Source organism: Orbicella franksi, chromosome 11, assembly GCF_964199315.1.
Source record: "Orbicella franksi chromosome 11, jaOrbFran1.1, whole genome shotgun sequence".
Lineage (NCBI taxonomy): Eukaryota > Metazoa > Cnidaria > Anthozoa > Scleractinia > Merulinidae > Orbicella > Orbicella franksi.
In genome coordinates, this window is record NC_138155.1 from 21,563,880 (window position 1) to 21,582,127 (window position 18,248).

Genomic DNA, 18,248 nt, shown 5'->3' on the forward strand with positions numbered 1-18,248 from the left:
CGAACGCAGTGAGGTCTGTACTCACGACCTCGGTCAAGATTCTCCCATACAAACTGACTAAGCTCAGTTAATAAGATTTAAATAATCATGAAAAGCTCTTTAATATCTTTGATCTGCTCAACCTTGTGCTGGGAAGAGGATATAGGTCTCCCAATTATCCAGAATGGCGCTGACTTTACTTAAAAAACAAATATGGAGAGTATATCCACCTGCATGTGACATTAAGAATTTCCAACCCGTATCTTGGAACCTTCGGCAATGAAATTACGAGAGCTAACGGGAAACTAGTTTTATTTGGCTCAGTTTTAAGTGGCTTGTTAGTGCAAAGACCACTTCCGTGACTGCGTATCTTTTGAGGTTACGCATAGCTCCGTTCAAGAAATGCTTTTAAACTACTCTAGTGTGTTTGCCAATGCTCAAATACAGAGTGAAAAGTATTCCTTCACCTTAGCGCCCTATTTATTTCTTCCTTAATTGTCTCTATGAAAAGAGACAGAAACGTTCGTGTTTAGCCGAAACCTTCCCGAGTTAGTGACATTAAAATTCGTTACAAAAAACCTTCCTCACACATTGTTGCAGACTCCGTGGCACCTACTGAGGTACTGCAAATTTAAAAGTGAGGAACTTTCCAAATTTCCGACCGGAAATTTTGGAAATGGCATTTTAAAATTTAAGTTCTTTTATCATTTTAAAAAGGGATCCTGCGACAAGGAAGCGACATGTTATACAGCGATCAAACTGTCGATCCAAGGACCAAAATCAAAATCTATCAAAAAGGTCACTTGGCTCCAGCGCATACCCTTTCAAGGACCCGAGCTGGTTATGAGTCCACCTTCACGTATACAAACGCCGTACCACAGTGCCAAAGATTTAACAGTAAGGCTCATTGGGCTAAATATGAAGGCAGGATACGAACGGTCGCAACGCGTTGTACCGAGGCACAGCCTGGGCAGCAGGCTGCTGTGTTGTATCTTTTGACTGGTACTTCATTTGCTCACATTCTACCGGGCAATCCTCCAAATTCAAACCAACCAAACATTGAGGTTTTTAATCAAAACCATCCTACCATCTTTATTCCTAATTCACTGTGGACCGCTGGCTGTTGTGTGTACCCAAATGGTTATGCGGTGAGTTTTGCTGTGATGGGAAACAACGTCCAGGGTGGAGATGCTGAGCGCACTCGGCAAATTACCGTAACAGAGCTGCAAAATATTCTTACGGCCGACGTTCGCCACCATGATCTGGCCGGTGGAAACGTCAACCTGTTTCCAGGAAATCGTAATTGCTTGAATGACCTTGCTCAAGACCTTCTCGGTATTAAAAACTAAATTAAAAGAATAGAAGATAATTAAGTAGATTACGATAGAAGATATCGTCAACAGCAAGTAGAACCCTGTTGACTTTGTGAAGCTGGCTAACGAACATACACTCATTGATTTTCATTGTATCCGATACTTAAGCTATAAGCGATCCGCCGATTGATAAAGTGGTTAAAAAAAAATTCTATGGCTAAAAATATATCAGAAAATGACAGGTTAGCTCGAAGTCATTAAGCCTATGTTTATCAATAAACAACATGTAACGTATTGTAAAAATTAAATAATTTAATACATTTAAATGCCCCATTTTGGCATGATCATGGCAGCGGCCTTATTTGGTATCAAAAGTTATTGTGAGATTTTAAAGCTGTGTTCACACTTGGGCGAAACATGATTAGTCTGATCACGAATAAAACATGTTTCGTTACGAAATGAGTTCACATCAGACATTGCATTGCGGGAATCATAATTGAAACATGATTATTCTGAGCATGATTAAAACAACCTCGCGAGGTAGTTTCAACCACGATCAGACCAAACGCGTTCGAAATGGCGGATGGATGCGGAGAGGAGGGGAGTGTCCAAAAGAACCAAAATTGGGGCTATTTTGAGGCCAAATGTCTAGTTAAAATATGGGCCGATGAAGAAATACAACGGCAATTGTCGGCGATGAGTAGAAAGCAGAATATTTGGGAGAACATTGCCCCAAAACTTAATGACAAACGCGAGTACCATGAAACAGCATAAATTATACAACCATGCATGAAACGTGTTTGAAACCGACATCTGATGTGAACAATGCAATAACAAACATATTTAGGCGAAACATGTTTCCTTGAAACATGTTTACTCTAATCATGTTTCGGCTTTAATGTGAACACAGCTTAAGATTGTATAAGTTTTTGGGAATGCCTGATGGACGTCGCGATGGTACTTGTCGGTGGGATAATTAGAACTTTCATTACTCGGGCTTCCGTAAGAGAGCCCGCGTCATAAAATGGAGGCCGTTCGTCGTCGCCGTAGTCGTATTGGGTCACCAAATGGGGGGTCATGGGGACCTGGGGGCAAGTCTACTACAGATCAATTGCAAGTGACGCATCGCTGTCATCCAACCTGGCCGCCAAGGTCTTTGAACCTCTCGGGAATGGTTGCAAACCATCTGTGAAGCAAAACTATTTTTTTTAATTATTATTATTGTTAAAAAAAGCTCTCTCCTTATCCTGCAAGCAGGACCTTTTGTTACAGCACATATCCCCTCAAAAAAGAGATGAAAGAGGCTCTGCGCGCAGGGTGCTCTCTCCTCTGCAGTGACTCAAAGGGGTTTTTCAGGTTAGGAGCATCCGCTGAACGATTTGAGGGCAGGCCAGGGTTACTTGGCGCCTGCTTCCACCTCGCACAGCGGCTTTCTATAACCTAGTATTTATGTCCACACTACGCCGGTAAAATTTTAAAACACAGCTCTATTTCTATAGTTAGGACTACCATCCACACTTATCCGTCACGAAAACGGAGCTTTCCGGAAACGCTCTTCAAATTGGAGAAATTTGAAAACGCCTGCTTTGCGTTTTAGTTTGGGACGGTTAACGTTTTTAAAACGGAGCTTTTCGAAAACGATGATTTCACAATAATCACGTGATTTTCCCGCTCGAGTTTTTCCTCATACAAAAAATCGAAAATGACTGGTGATTGTTGCGTTTTAAAAATTTGTCCGGCTTAGTGTGGACGGAAACATTTGATGCGTTTTAAGAGTGAAAACGCCGTTTTCAAATCATTTCTACGGCGCAGTCGGGACGGGGCCTTAATTTCAGGAGAAAATTAATACAATTGTGGACACGGATCAGGAGAATTACTTCATAAGAAAATAATAACAGCCAAAAGAGAGACCGAGGAAATTTCTACATTGCTTTTCAAAATTAGTACTGCGCTTGATAACTTAAAGAATACACGACGTGAAAAGAATAACATTTATAGTCATCAAACATTTGCATCAAGTTGAGTAAAGATATCAGCTATGTCTCATTAATGTAACATCACCAGGCAGTTAGTGATAACAATCAGAATGGAACGAATTTTATTTTTAAAATGTCACTGACATGTAAATCAGCCCTCAAATGAAAACCTCTCTATAAAACTAAAACCACATTAATAAATTACTAGACTATTCGACAAAATTATTACATTAAGACCATCCAAACATGCATATTCAGTTTTCTCAGCTGATACTAACTTGATGTAATATATCAAACACGAAAGACGGTTTGAATGAGCGTACATAGTCATACGAAAGACGGTGTTTGACCACATTTCCAAACACCGAGAAGAGAGTTGAAAATACGACGCGCAGCGGAGTATTTTTGACGAACTTCGAGGTGTTTGGAAATGTGGTCAAACACTGTCTTGAGCGTTTGATATATCTTCTCAATCGAAACCAAAACTAAGAAAAAAATGGAGAAAAAAAACGTAAAAATCTATGCTAATTAAAATCAGATGTCCAAACACCGTCACGGTCATGATTTCCTTTGCTTAAACTTGATGAATTTCTAATGAGTTTCATCAAGTTGAAACAAAGAAAATCACAACCGTGAAAGAGGTTTGGATACTATTCGAGACAGTGTTTCATCGGCTATCCAAACACCTCGAAGTTCGTCAAAAATACTCCGCTGCGCGTCGTATTTTCAACTCTCTTCTCGATGTTAAGAAATGCCGAAGAAACACTGTCTCCCGTGTTTGATATATTACTTCTTAGACTTAGCAGATCTCGTCAGTACTTCAGCAACGTTGTTAACTACCTTAGTTCATCGTCGTTTTCAGTCTACTGTCTATTTCAATCATCTAGATCAAAAACCGGAAAAAAAAAGCATTAAAAATCAGAGTCATATTCACAGCCACAACATTTACACGCTGAGCATATCTCGAACAGGCCAAGGGAAATTACAATAACATTTTTTGCGATGAATATGGACGCATCTTTACCATGTTCCAAAAACAGAGCCAAGCGAAGCCCCAGAAATACACAATTGACACCAAGGACTTGAAGAGTGGTTCGGGAGATCATCATGCATTTGCGATATTTCCAATGGTCGAATCTCTCTAACTTGACCTCTATCAGTTGCAACGGGGACAGCAGGAAACTGATGCAAACAAAAGCGAGTATGGCTTTTTCAAAGCTGTCAGAAATTGCATTGTTGTCTTCACTATCTTCAATGATAACGTCCAACATTTCCACTCCGTCGAAGAGATCCAGTGCTATTCGCAACGACAACATCCAAATCAGCTCTCTGTAAGCAATCGAATCTGTCCCCGTGCTCAATAACAGCAACAGAATGAAAGGAGACAGGCAAAGTGTCATCTTTAAAACGTTTGGACCGAAGAACTTTTCTTTGTCGAGTTTCTCCTCGATCGGCTCAGATCCACCAAAGATTACACCGATGAGGATCACGAAGGCAACTACGTATAGTAACCAGACAGCAAATAACCACTGTAGCTTTTTTTCCTCGCACAAGATGTAAAACCGGAGAGCAAGAGCAGGGGCAAATAAGAAACACAATGCGTAAAATCCATCATCCTGTTTATATTCTGCAGGGTATGAAGCCAGTGAATACGCCTGAAGGCAAACCACGCCGAAGAATACGAGCCGTCCAATCCAAACGAGACATAAAGCCATGATTTAACTTTAGCGCAAAGCGCGTGACTGTTCTGTCAGGCACTGAGGTTTCTAATTCGGTTTGAATAGACTTTCTATGCCAAGCCCAAAGCACGATCTTTCTAAGAAAACGAACGGAAATGCGGATAAAGGTCATGAAGCTTTTTTTCCGAGAAACACTCACAAAAGACTCGTACATACGTAATAACGAAGTGCGCGATGTCTAAAAATAGAATGAACCCCGCGAGAGTCAGACAACAGAAGCGTGTTCTGGGAGAAATAAGAGGAAAATGAACGCCAAATTTTCGTTTTAAAAATTGTTTCAGGAACACTTGCTTACGCGCTTGAAAAAGCGTCAAATCTTCCTCAATTCCGTTTTGTTTGTCTGAGTTTGTCTGAGTTTGTCTAAGTTATGACGTCACTGACGCGCTTCGCTATTCTTTGCGCCTGACGTCATACCTTTCTCAATCTTTCTAAGAAATCAGCTCAGCATGACTTTAATGACATACTAAAAATGATTAATTTAACTTTGTCTTTGCATTTTATTACAACCAATCACGAATGTGTTTTGCTTGCTCAAATAAGTTTACTTGTACGAAATCTTAGTCAAGACGAACCTGATAATCAAGCGACCAGAAAACTTCAAACTTTCCATGACTCGTGCTTTTGGAAGGGACTGTTGTTCTGCATCAGTTAAAATATATGATAAATGTTTGAGAATAAATTCAAACGACAGCCAGAAAAAAGCAGAAGTTTCAACAACCATTCCCTGAGTATTTCTATGTTATTTCAAGAGGAGCAGACATAAGGAGAATTTGCATACCTCATTGTTTACACAAGAATCAAATATTCAGAATAAATTCAGTTAAACTTGTGATCTTGAACTCTGCACAGCGTGACACGCTGGGAAAGAAAACGACCATTTCTACATTAGCCTGTTCAACTTTTAATGACATTTTATTAAAATCAGGGAAGTTTTAGGTAGTTTAATTTCTTCTCGCATGTTGTCGACTAAGTTTACCGAGTGTATTGCATTTGTAGACTGCATGCAGCAGAATGGAGACTTTTAAATTAACTGATATCGTATTCCATTTTCCATTACCGAGCAGAGATAGAGCTAACTGTAAACAGGGTAACCTGAGTGCTATACAGGTTGACCTGTGTGATATTCACGCTAACCGGGACGTTATTTAGGCCTAAATGCAGTCTGCAGTCTGCAGTCTGCAATGTAAATGTCATAACGGTATTGTACAGCCTGAAAAGGCAAATCGAGGAAAATTGACAAACCAGAAGTTTATTCCGGCAATAGAACTTTGTTTCAGTCTATAACATTTAAATTAAGTTTAACATGGTTATGCGTCTGGGTCGGGTTGCTGAAAGCCAATTAAGCTAACCCAGGATCAGTGAGAATTCTGATTTCAGTTTTGTAACCTTCCGGTGAGGTTTTCTGTTTATACTGTTTGTCCTTCAGTTTCGAGTTTGAATAACTTCAAACTACACAAATCATAATTATAAGCAGTGGAAGATATTTTAGGCAAGAACAATTAATTCTCCGGTTAAAATTTAATCCTGGGTTAGCGTTAACCGATTTGCGAGTAACCCGGCCCTTTAATATGCTACTTTTTCATCACTTTAGACAAAACAACCAGCGAACGGAATCTAAAGGAAATTCACGGTACATTGGAGCACTTCCATTTACTCCACAACGAATATTTTAGCACTCCATTCGATCGGTGTTCACTAATTACACAATTAAGCTGTGTCTTTCGATGAAAGAGACACAGTTCAATACCGAAGAGGTCACTTGTGTCGTTTCTTTTCGCCTTATATCAATTAAGTGTAAATTTTAAATTTAAACAACAATTAATTAACAATAGCACAACATAAGGAAATAAGAAGAAATCTGCACTATTACACAACCCAACACTACTCTAACATCAGTCAAATAACAGTGTAACGTTTTCATAGCATTACTTCTGTAAGTGAAAAACTTTCATAGGATCTCATATCACGTTAAACAAAGCATCCAGCATACGGAATCTAAAGGAAAGTCAGCCAAGTTTGAGAAGGATACCTCACTGCACGAGAACAACAGAGGACTAGCTTTCATTAAAATCCACAGAAAGTTTGCCATTTCGATGTTAAACAACAAGTAAAATTTCCCTGTCGATACAAGAAACACAATTCAAAACTGGAGAGGTCCCTAAGCAGAGAAAACTTTGTTATTACTTAAACTGTAAAGGTAAACTGGAATCAACATTTCAGATGATCCAACTTCTTGAAGCAAACTGGAACAGATCGTAGCCAAAATCGAACTCGTTTCCTACAGTTTTCAACTGTATCGCAGCTGGAGAATAAACTTTGATGTTCTGGCAGTTTCACCGAGCACTGTTGGATGATGTTAGAACGAACTGCTGGGATTGCCTAACCAGGGCTTTGCAGATTAAAAGCTTTCAAAACCTCAAGTATAATTAGAGGTAAAATGCACACGGACGCTTGAAAGTCAGTTGTGAATAACTGATCGAGACTGAACAGCGTACTTAAGCCAAAGTTTTACCATTATCTAAAAGTCCAAGGAGTAAAGAGAACGTGATATGAAAGTCAGTTAAAGGTAAGACTCAAGAAGTTAACGCTAGCCGGATTCAGGATTGCCGATAGTAATAGATCTCCAACGAGGATAAAAATATTGCGATGCCATTTTTTGCTATAAAGATAGACTCATCTTTCTTGTACTTTATGAAGATCACCAGGCGAATTATTAAGAAAACCAAATTCACGAAGACCATTTGAATACCATTGCGGATAATGGCGAGCTTCTTGTCAAGTTCGCAGCTTCCGTTCTCGAGTTTGTTTTCCGCCATTTGTAACAAAGACAACACAAAGCTAAAACATGCCACGGTGATCATAGCTATTCCAAATCCTTTCTTGATTCCATAGTTGTTTTCTCTCTCGTCAAGAACGACGTCCAACATCTCGACGCCATCGAAAAGATCAATGGATATGTGAACAGATAATTCTTTAGCAAGCTTTCTGTATTCTTCGTTCTCACTTAAATCGTCTGCCGTGTTTAGTAACAAAAGGAACAGGACAGGAGTGAGGCACAGAATCACTTTCAAGCAGTTAGGACCAAGGAAGTTTTCCTTGTCGAGTTCGTCTCCGCATACTCCAAAAGTGATGGCTATGTTTAGTACTAGGGCCAGAACGTACAATCTCCAAGTAAAAAACATTTTGATGAGCCCTGCATCGGTTTTCAGGCAATAACCCCAGTAAAATATTACTGGTACATATGAAATTATGACAGCTATCCAAGGCTTATCATCTGAATACCATGTTGGATAAGCCGCGAAAAATCCACACTGAGTCAAAAACAGAGCGAGTACTACAAAGCGTCCCACGAAAACTAATCGTATAGACTTGATTTTTCTCTTTAGAGAGGACAGAACACCCGCCATTGTGGAAATCGTAAGTGAACTTTTCGTACACCAATCGCTCTACGAATTCGCAAATGACACGTGGCGTTTTCCGAGAATTCAAATGAGGTAATCGAAAGTAAATATATCCATACTGAAGGGGGTTTCCTACTTAGTAAACAGTCAAGAAATTTGAAAAGGCCATGTTTTGTGTTCATATTCTGCGAATATGAAGCCAGTGAAAACGAATTAACGCAAGGCAATTGCAAGGTGAAGAAAAGGACGCGTCCAATCCAAGCTAGAAATAAACTCTGGGACCATGTTTCAAACTCTTGCTAGTGCAATGTCAGAGATTGAGGTTTCTAACAAGGCGTTTAAGAAAATAAATTAAAGGTCGCGACCTTTCCAAGAAAACCAACGCATTTAATTGCATAAACGGCTCTTTCCGAGAAACACTCCATAAAATATTTGTAGTTCTTTGCGCGTGATGTCATACCTTCCTCTATGCATCTTTCTAAGAAATGTATCTCGCGTGACCTTTTTAATGACATACATGAGGTGACCAGCTTTGTTCTTGCATTTTATTGCAACCATGACCGTTTTACTTTAATTGAAATCTTAGTCAAGGCAAACCTGATAACCTAGCTTTTGCTGACTCTTGTTATGAATGCTTGTACATTGATTAATTAGGCCGACAGAGTAGAAAAGTAAAATTTTAACCATATATTTATGAGTTATTTCAAGATAATTTATCAGTAATCGCTTACCTTGTTTTTACTCAAAAACCAGAATTCAAGAATGAATTTGGTAAAACTGGTGATAATAGATTTTGCGTTGTGACACACTAGGAAAGAAATTTCCAAATCCCGTTCAACTTTTAAGGAAATTTCATGAAAATCAGGGAAATTTTTGGTAGTTTCTTTTCGCCTTTTATCGAATAATTGTAACGGTCACAAGCTGATAAAACAACAGCACAACAAAAGAAGGCAAGATGTCTGCTCACTAGAGCCTCGGTTAAGTCTCTACCAAATAAATTTTTGTTTTGCGTATAGTATTATTTCTGTAAATTTTCTCACATCACGGTAGACAAAAAATCCAGCAAACAGAATCTGAGGGAAAACCAAGTCTGAAAATTACAGCTCACTGTACGGACGCGTTAACATCGGATCCTTATCAAAAATCCCCAGATTTTGTTAAAAGCCATCCTTGCTATAGTCAACAACAGGAAGCACGATTAATATATTTAGCACTGAAGAGGTCCTTGAGCAGAGAAAATTAAATCATTACATAGAAACTAAAGAAACTTTCATGTTTAAAGCAGTTTTACGAAACACCGTCAGTGATGTTACAACCAGCGCTTCGCGGATCATGAAACAGCGACAACGAAATGAGAAACACGGACACCTGAAACACATCTTGAATAACTGAACAGCTTTTAGCCAAAGTGTAACTATATCAAAAATTCAAAGGAGTAAAGAAAACGTTATGAATTTTTAATTTTCAGTGTAAGCTAAGACAAAGAAGTTAACGCAAGTCGGATTCAAATCTTACGGTTCAATAAATGATAGATCTCAGACAAGGAGAGAAATATGGCGATGCCATTTTTTGCCATAAAGATAGATTCATCTTTTCCGTACTTTATGAAGATCACCAGACGAATTATCAAGGACATCACATTGACCAAAACCATTTGAATACCATTGCGGATGATGACGAGCTTCTTGCGAAGTTGGCAGCGTCCTTGATCGAGTTTATTTTCCACCATTTGTAAAAGGGACAACGCAAAGCTGAAACAAGCCACGCTGATCATCATTATTCCAAATCCTTTCTTAACTAGACTAGCACGTGCGTAGGTCTTTGCACATGACGTCATACCTTTCTCAATCTTTCTGAGAAATCAGCTCAGCATGACCTTAATGGCATAATTAAAATGATTAAATTAACTTTGTCTTTGCATTTTCTTGCAATCAATCACGACTGTTTTTTGCTTGCTCAAATAAGTTTACTTGTACGAAATCTTAGTCAAGACGAACATGATAATCAAGCGAACAGAGAACTTCAAACTTTTCATGACTCGTGCTTTGGAAGGGACTGTTGCTCTACATCAATTAAAATATGTAATTAATGCTTGAGAATAAATTCAAACGAAAGGCAAAAAAGTAGAAGTTTCAACAACCATTCCCTGAGTATTTCTAAGTTATTTCAAGAGGAGCAGACATAAGGAGAATTTGCATACCTCATTGTTTACACAAGAATCAAATACGTAGAATAAATTCAGTTAAACTTGTGATCCTGAACTCTGCGCAGCGTGACACGCTGGGAAAGAAAACGACTATTTCTACAGTAGCCTGTTCAACTTTTAATGACATTTTATTAAAATCAGGGAAGTTTTAGGTAGTTTAATTCCTTCTCGCATGTTATCGACTAAGTTTACCGAGTGTATGGCATTTGTAGACTGCAGACAGCAGAATGGAGACTTTTAAATTAACTGATATCGTATTCCATTTTCCATTACCGAGAAGAGATAGAGCTAACTGTAAATAGGGTAGCCTGAGTGCTATACAGGTTGACCTGTGTGATATTCGCGCTAACTGGGACGCTATTTAGGCCTAAATGCAGTCTGCAGTCTGCAGTCTGCAAAGTACAAATGTCATAACGGTATTAAACACAACAAGATGATAGTACAGCCTGAGAAGGCAAATCGAGGAAAATTGACAAACCAAAAGTTTATCCCGGCAATAGAACTTTGTTTCAGTCTATAAAATTTAAATTAAGTTTAACATGGTTATGTGTCTGGGTCGGGTTGCTGAAAGCCAATTAAGCTAACCCAGGATCAGCGAGAATTTGATTTCAGTTTTGTAATCTTCCGGTGAGGTTTTCTGTTTATACTGTTTGCCCTTTAGTTTAGAGTTTGAATAACTTCAAACTACACAAAACAGAAGCAGTGAAGTTATTTCTAGACAAGAAAATTTTTTAAAAAATAAAAATTTAATCCTGGGTTAGCGTTAACCGATTTTCGAGTAACCCGGCCCTTTAATATATTACTTTTTCATCACTTTAGACAAAACATCCAGCGAACGGAATGGAAGGAAATCCAACGCTAGAATTACAGCTTACACGGTACATTGGAGCACTTCTATTTACTCCACAATGAATTTTTTAGCATTCCATTCAATCGGTGATCACTAGCTACACAATTAAACTATACTTTTCGATGAAAGAAACACAGTTAAACATCGAAGAGGTTTCTTTTCACCTTGTATCGATTAAGTGTAAATTATAAATTTAAAAAGCTGAGTATAACACAACATAAGAAAATAGGAAGAAAGTAGTATTAAACACGACCCTACACTAGATCTAACATTCAATTAAGCGTAACGTTTTCATAGCATTACTTCTGTAAGTAAAAACTTTCATAGGATCTCACATCATGTAAACAAAGCATCCAGCATACGGGATCTAAAGGGAAATCAGCCAACTTCGCGAATTATACCTCACTGCACGAGAACAACAGAGCACTAGCTTTCATTAAAATCCACAGAAAGTTTGCCTTTTTGATGTTTAACAACAATTTAAAATATCGCTGTCGATATTCAAGAAATACAATTGAAAACTGAAGAGGTCCCTAAGCGGAAAAAACTTTGTTATTACGTGAACTGAAAAAGTTAACTGGACTCAACATTTCAGATGAGCCAACATCTTGAAGCAAACTGAAACAGGCCGTAGCCAAAATCGAACTTGTTTCCTACAGTTTTCAAATATCGCAGCTGGAGAATAAACTTTGATGTTCTGGCAGTTTCACTGAGTATTGTTGCATGATGCTAGATCGAACTGCTGGGATTGCTTAACCAGGGCTTTCCAGATTAAAAGACTTCAAAACCGCAACATAGTAATGAAATGCCACGTCACTTGAAAGTCATTATGAAAAACTAAACACCGGTACTTAAGCCAAAAGTGTTACTATTAACTTAATTAAGATTAACTTAATTAAGATTCAAAAGATTAAAGGAAAGGCTGTGACATTCAGTTATAAAATTTCGTTGAGGTTAAGACCAAGATGTTAAAGTTAGCCGAATTCAAGTTTTCCAATAGTGATAGATCTCCAACGAGGAGAGAAATATTGCGATGCCATTTTTTGCTATAAAGATAGACTCATCTTTCTTGTACTCTATGAAGATCACCAGCCGAATTATCAAGAAGACCAAATTCACGAACACCATTTGAATACCATTGCGGATAATGGCGAGCTTCTTGCGAAGTTGGCATCTTCCGTTTTCGAGTTTATTTTCACCTATTTGTAGCAAAGTCAACACAAAGCTAAAACATGCCACGGTGATCATCGCTATTCCAAATCCTTTCTTGATTCCATAGTTGTTTTCTCTCTCGTCAAGAACGACGTCCAACATCTCGACTCCATCGAAAAGATCAATGGATATGTGAACAGATAATTCTTTAGTAAGCTGTCTGTATTCTTCGTTGTCGCTCAAATCGTCTGCCGTGTTTAGTAACACGAGGAACAGGACAGGAGTTAGGCACAAAATAACTTTCAAGCAATTAGGACCAAGGAAGTTTTCTTTGTCGAGTTCGTCTCCGCATACTCCAAAAGTGATGGCTATGTTTGGTACTAAGGCGACCAGAACGTACAGTCCCCAAGTAAAAAACATTGTAATGAGCCCTGCATCGGTTTTCAGGCAATAACACCAGTAAAATATTGCTGGTGCATACAAAATTATGACAGCTATCCAAGGGTTATCATCTGAGTACCATGTTGGATAAGCCGCGAAAAACCCACCCTGAGTCAAAAGCAGAGCCAGTACTGCAAAGCGTCCCACGAACTTTAGAAAGGACAGAACACACGCCATTGTAGAAATATTAAGTGAGCTGTTCGTACACAAATCGCTTCTACGAATTCGCAAATGACACGTGGCGTTTTCCGAGAATTGAAATGAGGTAATCGAAGGTAAATACATACATACTGAAGGGGGTTTCCCACTTAGCTAACAGTCAAGAAATTTGAAAAGGCCATGTTTTGTGTTCATATTCTGCGGAATATGAAGCTAGTGAAAACGAATTAACGCAAGGCAATTGCAAGGTGAAGAAAAGGACGCGTCCGATCCAAACTAGAAATAAACTCTGGGGCCATGTTTCAAACTCTTGCTAGTGCAATGTCAGAGCCTGAGGTTTTTACCAAGGCATTTAAGAAAATAAATTAAAGGTGGCGACCTTTCCAAGAAAACCAACCGATTTAATTGCATAAACGGCTCTTTCCGAGAAACACTCCATAAAATATTCGTAGTTCTTTACGCGTGATGTCAGACCTTCCTCTATGCATCTTTCTAAGAAATGTATCTCGCGTGACCTTTTTAATGACATACATGAGGTGACCAGCTTTGTTCTTGCATTTTATTGCAACCATGACCGTTTTACTTTAATTGAAATCTTAGTCAAGGCAAACCTGATAACCTAACTTTTGCTGACTCTTGTTATGAACGCTTGTACATTAATTCATTTGGCCGACAGAGTAGAAAAGTAAAATTTTAACCATATATTTATGAGTTATTTCAAGATAATTTATCAGTAATCGCTTACCTTGTTTTTACTCAAAAACCAGAATTCAAGAATGAATTTGGTAAAACTGGTGATAATAGATTTTGCGTTGTGACACACTAGGAAAGAAATTTCCAAATCCCGTTCAACTTTTAAGGAAATTTCATGAAAATCAGGGAAATTTTTGGTAGTTTCTTTTCGCCTTTTATCGAATAATTGTAACGGTCACAAGCTGATAAAACAACAGCACAACAAAAGAAGGCAAGATGTCTGCTCACTAGAGCCTCGGTTAAGTCTCTACCAAATAAATTTTTGTTTTGCGTATAGTATTATTTCTGTAAATTTTCTCACATCACGGTAGACAAAAAATCCAGCAAACAGAATCTGAGGGAAAACCAAGTCTGAAAATTACAGCTCACTGTACGGACGCGTTAACATCGGATCCTTATCAAAAATCCCCAGATTTTGTTAAAAGCCATCCTTGCTATAGTCAACAACAGGAAGCACGATTAATATATTTAGCACTGAAGAGGTCCTTGAGCAGAGAAAATTAAATCATTACATAGAAACTAAAGAAACTTTCATGTTTAAAGCAGTTTTACGAAACACCGTCAGTGATGTTACAACCAGCGCTTCGCGGATCATGAAACAGCGACAACGAAATGAGAAACACGGACACCTGAAACACATCTTGAATAACTGAACAGCTTTTAGCCAAAGTGTAACTATATCAAAAATTCAAAGGAGTAAAGAAAACGTTATGAATTTTTAATTTTCAGTGTAAGCTAAGACAAAGAAGTTAACGCAAGTCGGATTCAAATCTTACGGTTCAATAAATGATAGATCTCAGACAAGGAGAGAAATATGGCGATGCCATTTTTTGCCATAAAGATAGATTCATCTTTTCCGTACTTTATGAAGATCACCAGACGAATTATCAAGAAGATCACATTCACCAGAACCATTTGAATACCACTGCGGATGATGACGAGCTTCTTGCGAAGTTGGCAGCGTCCTTGATCGAGTTTATTTTCCACCATTTGTAAAAGGGACAACGCAAAGCTAAAACAAGCCACGCTGATCATCATTATTCCAAATCCTTTCTCAATTCCGTAGTGATTCTCTCTCTCGTCGAGTACCACATCCAACATGGCGACTCCATCGAACAGATCAATGGATATGCGAAGAGACAACTGCGTAGCAAGCTGTCTATAGTCTTCGTGTTCTCCCAAGTCTTTTGCTGTGTTTAGTAAAAGGAGGAACAGAACTGGCGTGAAGCATATAATCACTTTCAAAGTGTTTGGGCCGAGATAGCTTTCGTTGTCGAGTTCGTCTCCACATACTCCAAACGTGATGGCTATGTTGGGTACTAAAGCAACCAGAACGAACAGTCCCCAGGTATGAAACATTCTGGCAAGTCCTGCACCAATTTTCAGGCAGTGACCCCAGTAAAATATCGCTGGAAAGTACAACGTTACGACAGCAATCCAACGCAGATTATCCGTGTACCATATTGGATAAGCGGCGAAAAAACTACACTGTGTCAAAAGCAGGACGAATACTGCAAAACGCCCCACAAAAACTAATCGTATAGACTTGATAATTTTCTTGAGAGAGGATAAAACTTTCGCCATTGTAGAAAACCCAAGAGAACTGCTCATTACCATTCCTGACATCAATCATTTAATTAATTAATTACGTCATAATGCACGCGACATGCAATTTGAAAGTTCTACGACAATGGAGCGTTTGCATTCCCGTAGGCAGTAACCATGCAAATTTATCGGAAAAACAAAACAGCTTACATAGGAAAAGAGTTGAACTCCCACAGGATCAGCTTGGTACACAAACATAGGCGCCGTTTTGTTAGTCTGCGACCAGGCTCAAAATGGAGCACAAGCGCAAGCGGTTGCCGTGACGTCATGTGATGAAGCTCCGCTATAAAGGTATTCACGTCATTACAATAGTTGCATCAATTGCTGCGTCCTTTTCGAGAAATGATGCATGCCGAAGGGGATTTTCTGTTTGCCACATGACATTAACATACTGTGAGTTCTCCTGCTTGGGTGAGTGGAAAGAAAATCTAGATCGTTTTTCAAGGTAAAACAGTTTGGTAAACAGTTTTTAAACACCTTCCTGCTGTGGGCATGAAGGCCGAAGATTAAAGAACTTTGTCAAAGTTTACTGTGAGAACTTTCTTTTCAGTTCAGGAAGCGTTGGTTATATCGCTTATTAAAATTTTCCCCCTTTAACACAATAGTGTTTTCTTTATGAAAATAGTAATTCCATATTCCATTTTCCGCAAAGGAGAGCTCATATCAATCAAAATCCACCGCAAAATTCACGAGTCTGCTCATACAGAACTTTGATTTGATTTAAGATAACCTACAAAGTAGTTGTATTCTTCTTAGCAACTATTATATCGATTGTGACGCAAAATTCAGTCGCTATATTTAGGCAGGCGTCTATTACGTGGTGCGAGGGTGTTCTGGGAAGGGACTTAACCCATGATCTCGCTGCAGATCCTCTCGGATCGTCTGTTTTTCCAACAAAATAACTGATTAGAGACTGGGTACAAGTCAGGCCGTAGAAGATCGCAATCAGGTTCCTTGTCTGAAATGTTTATGAGGTCACCGAGAGTTCTCTTTTCTAATTTCCGTTATATATTACCAAATGCCAAAACATATGCAAAAAAAAAAAAAATGCATAAATGATTTTGCTTAAAAGAAAATAGAACGAGTATTTTTGGCAAGAAGCATGCGAATACATTAGTGATTTACAGTTAACTAAACTTTATGTTGTGTTGTGTTTGCAAATCATCTTTTTTGGTGCATTTAACACGATCGAAACAAGCGCTTGCTTTAACAATGAACATCAGCTAAATGCAATATTTGGAATCATATTTTTGCTTACGTCGCCCTTGTTTTCAATTGGAAATGGCTTTATGCTTTACACCGTAAACTGTGATCCACTGAAATTCTTCAACAAACCCACAAACGTGTCACTCGTCATTCTGTTCCTTGGTTCCTTGACCGTTACACTGCACTTGTGTTTCCGCTGTCAAATCGACACCACGTTATAATCACACGGGCAAAACGAATCTGCACAGCATCGACAGTAACCTCTTTGCTGTTCTCCTGCATTCTATTCGTCGGCATCTCAAAATACGTGTTTTACCTACTGAACCCCCTCCCCTCTCCCCGGACCATAATGGTGTGTTTTCCATATCCTCAATAGTAAAGATATAGATGACGTTCAGTTGAGGAACAGTCGGATGTAAAAGCTTCATCTGGTTTCTTAAGTTCTCAATGAAAAATTCACTTCTTCCAGTTAATGAAAATGTAGGCAGACAAAGTCAAAAATACTCAATGAAAATGTATGCAAAGAAAGTCAAAATACTCAAGTTTTAGAAAACATCTTAGCTTGGCAAAAGTCAAACGCTCGAAGTACGGTTTGGATTGTTCAGAATAATGTTCACATGGCGGAAACTTCAATAAAAGGAACTTGCAGCTAACTCGGCGGAAATTTTGCAGCTAAAATGAAACTGCACACGTCACACGTTACGGCGATACGGCAGCCATTTTGAATTATATTGTATCAAATAGCTATTCTGGGATGCTCAGGGGAGAAAATTAAGATGTATTTGCCCCTGAGTATCCCATAATAGCAATTTGAAATAAGAGAATTCAAGCTAGCCGCCGTATCGCCGAAAAGGTCCATTAAATAGAGATTTTTACCATGATGGCCCAATAGGAATTAGGTTGGGCCAGCGTGCACGCTATACCATGATATACATTTCCAGTTATACGCTTATACGTGAAGAAATTTAGTAAGCAGTGATGAAAACAAAAGAGACTTTTTCTGTTCACTGAACCAGTGATAATGGGTGTCACACCATTATCACTGCACTGTTGGTTGCTAGATAATTTTTCGCTCTATTAATTTCTCAACTTCTTATATATGCCTGGTCAAATTAATGCTTCAGCAATTAAATAATAAATAATTTCTTGTACTCAGAGTGCAATAAAATTCAACAGTAGAATCTGTCGTTGGGCTCAACCGATCGTCATTAGCCACGTGATTTTCACGTGATGTCATCTTCGTCATATTGGATGACATTGACAAAAGATTGCTCAATAGCTTGTTTTTCGTTTGTGTCATCCAAGCTCCATCAGACCTTGTCATTTCAACCAAACGATATATTCCTAAAATCGACCAGGATAGAAGACCTGCGTGTAAACCAGCTAAGGCTGCGCCTTCCTTGTAAATTTATTAAAATTTATTTATATGTAGTGGTTGAGGTGTGGTAAAGTTTGCTTGTCCTTTCGT

The 18,248-nt window shown here is 38.6% G+C and overlaps 5 protein-coding genes across 6 annotated transcripts in view; 1 reads left to right on the forward strand and 4 right to left on the reverse strand.

Annotated features, from left to right (window-relative positions):
* LOC145503183 (uncharacterized) overlaps positions 1-3,398 on the forward strand; it is a 7,690-nt gene extending 4,292 nt beyond the window's left edge. For both annotated transcript variants that reach the window (XM_081482644.1, XM_081482643.1), the window contains one exon: positions 697-3,398. In XM_081482644.1, the coding sequence (XP_081338770.1) occupies positions 697-1,328 (632 nt within the window). In that variant the 3' untranslated portion in view covers positions 1,329-3,398. The remainder of the gene's footprint in view (positions 1-696) is intronic.
* A 781-nt stretch (positions 3,399-4,179) lies between these two features.
* Positions 4,180-5,355, reverse strand: LOC145502205 (uncharacterized). Its single transcript, XM_081481463.1, has one exon. It carries the CDS (start codon positions 4,981-4,983, stop codon positions 4,180-4,182), a length of 804 nt encoding a protein of 267 aa, XP_081337589.1. The 5' UTR covers positions 4,984-5,355.
* Positions 5,356-5,653: 298 nt separating this feature from the next.
* On the reverse strand, positions 5,654-8,621 carry LOC145503346 (uncharacterized). Its single transcript, XM_081482819.1, has one exon. The coding sequence runs from the start codon at positions 8,412-8,414 to the stop codon at positions 7,605-7,607; it is 810 nt and encodes a 269-aa protein (XP_081338945.1). The 5' UTR covers positions 8,415-8,621; the 3' UTR covers positions 5,654-7,604.
* A 1,267-nt stretch (positions 8,622-9,888) lies between these two features.
* On the reverse strand, positions 9,889-13,234 carry LOC145502206 (uncharacterized). Its single transcript, XM_081481464.1, has one exon. The coding sequence runs from the start codon at positions 13,232-13,234 to the stop codon at positions 12,449-12,451; it is 786 nt and encodes a 261-aa protein (XP_081337590.1). The 3' UTR covers positions 9,889-12,448.
* A 1,464-nt stretch (positions 13,235-14,698) lies between these two features.
* LOC145502559 (uncharacterized) lies at positions 14,699-15,595 on the reverse strand. The gene has a single exon (XM_081481886.1). It carries the CDS (start codon positions 15,593-15,595, stop codon positions 14,735-14,737), a length of 861 nt encoding a protein of 286 aa, XP_081338012.1. The 3' UTR covers positions 14,699-14,734.
* Between the last annotated feature and the right edge of the window lie 2,653 nt (positions 15,596-18,248).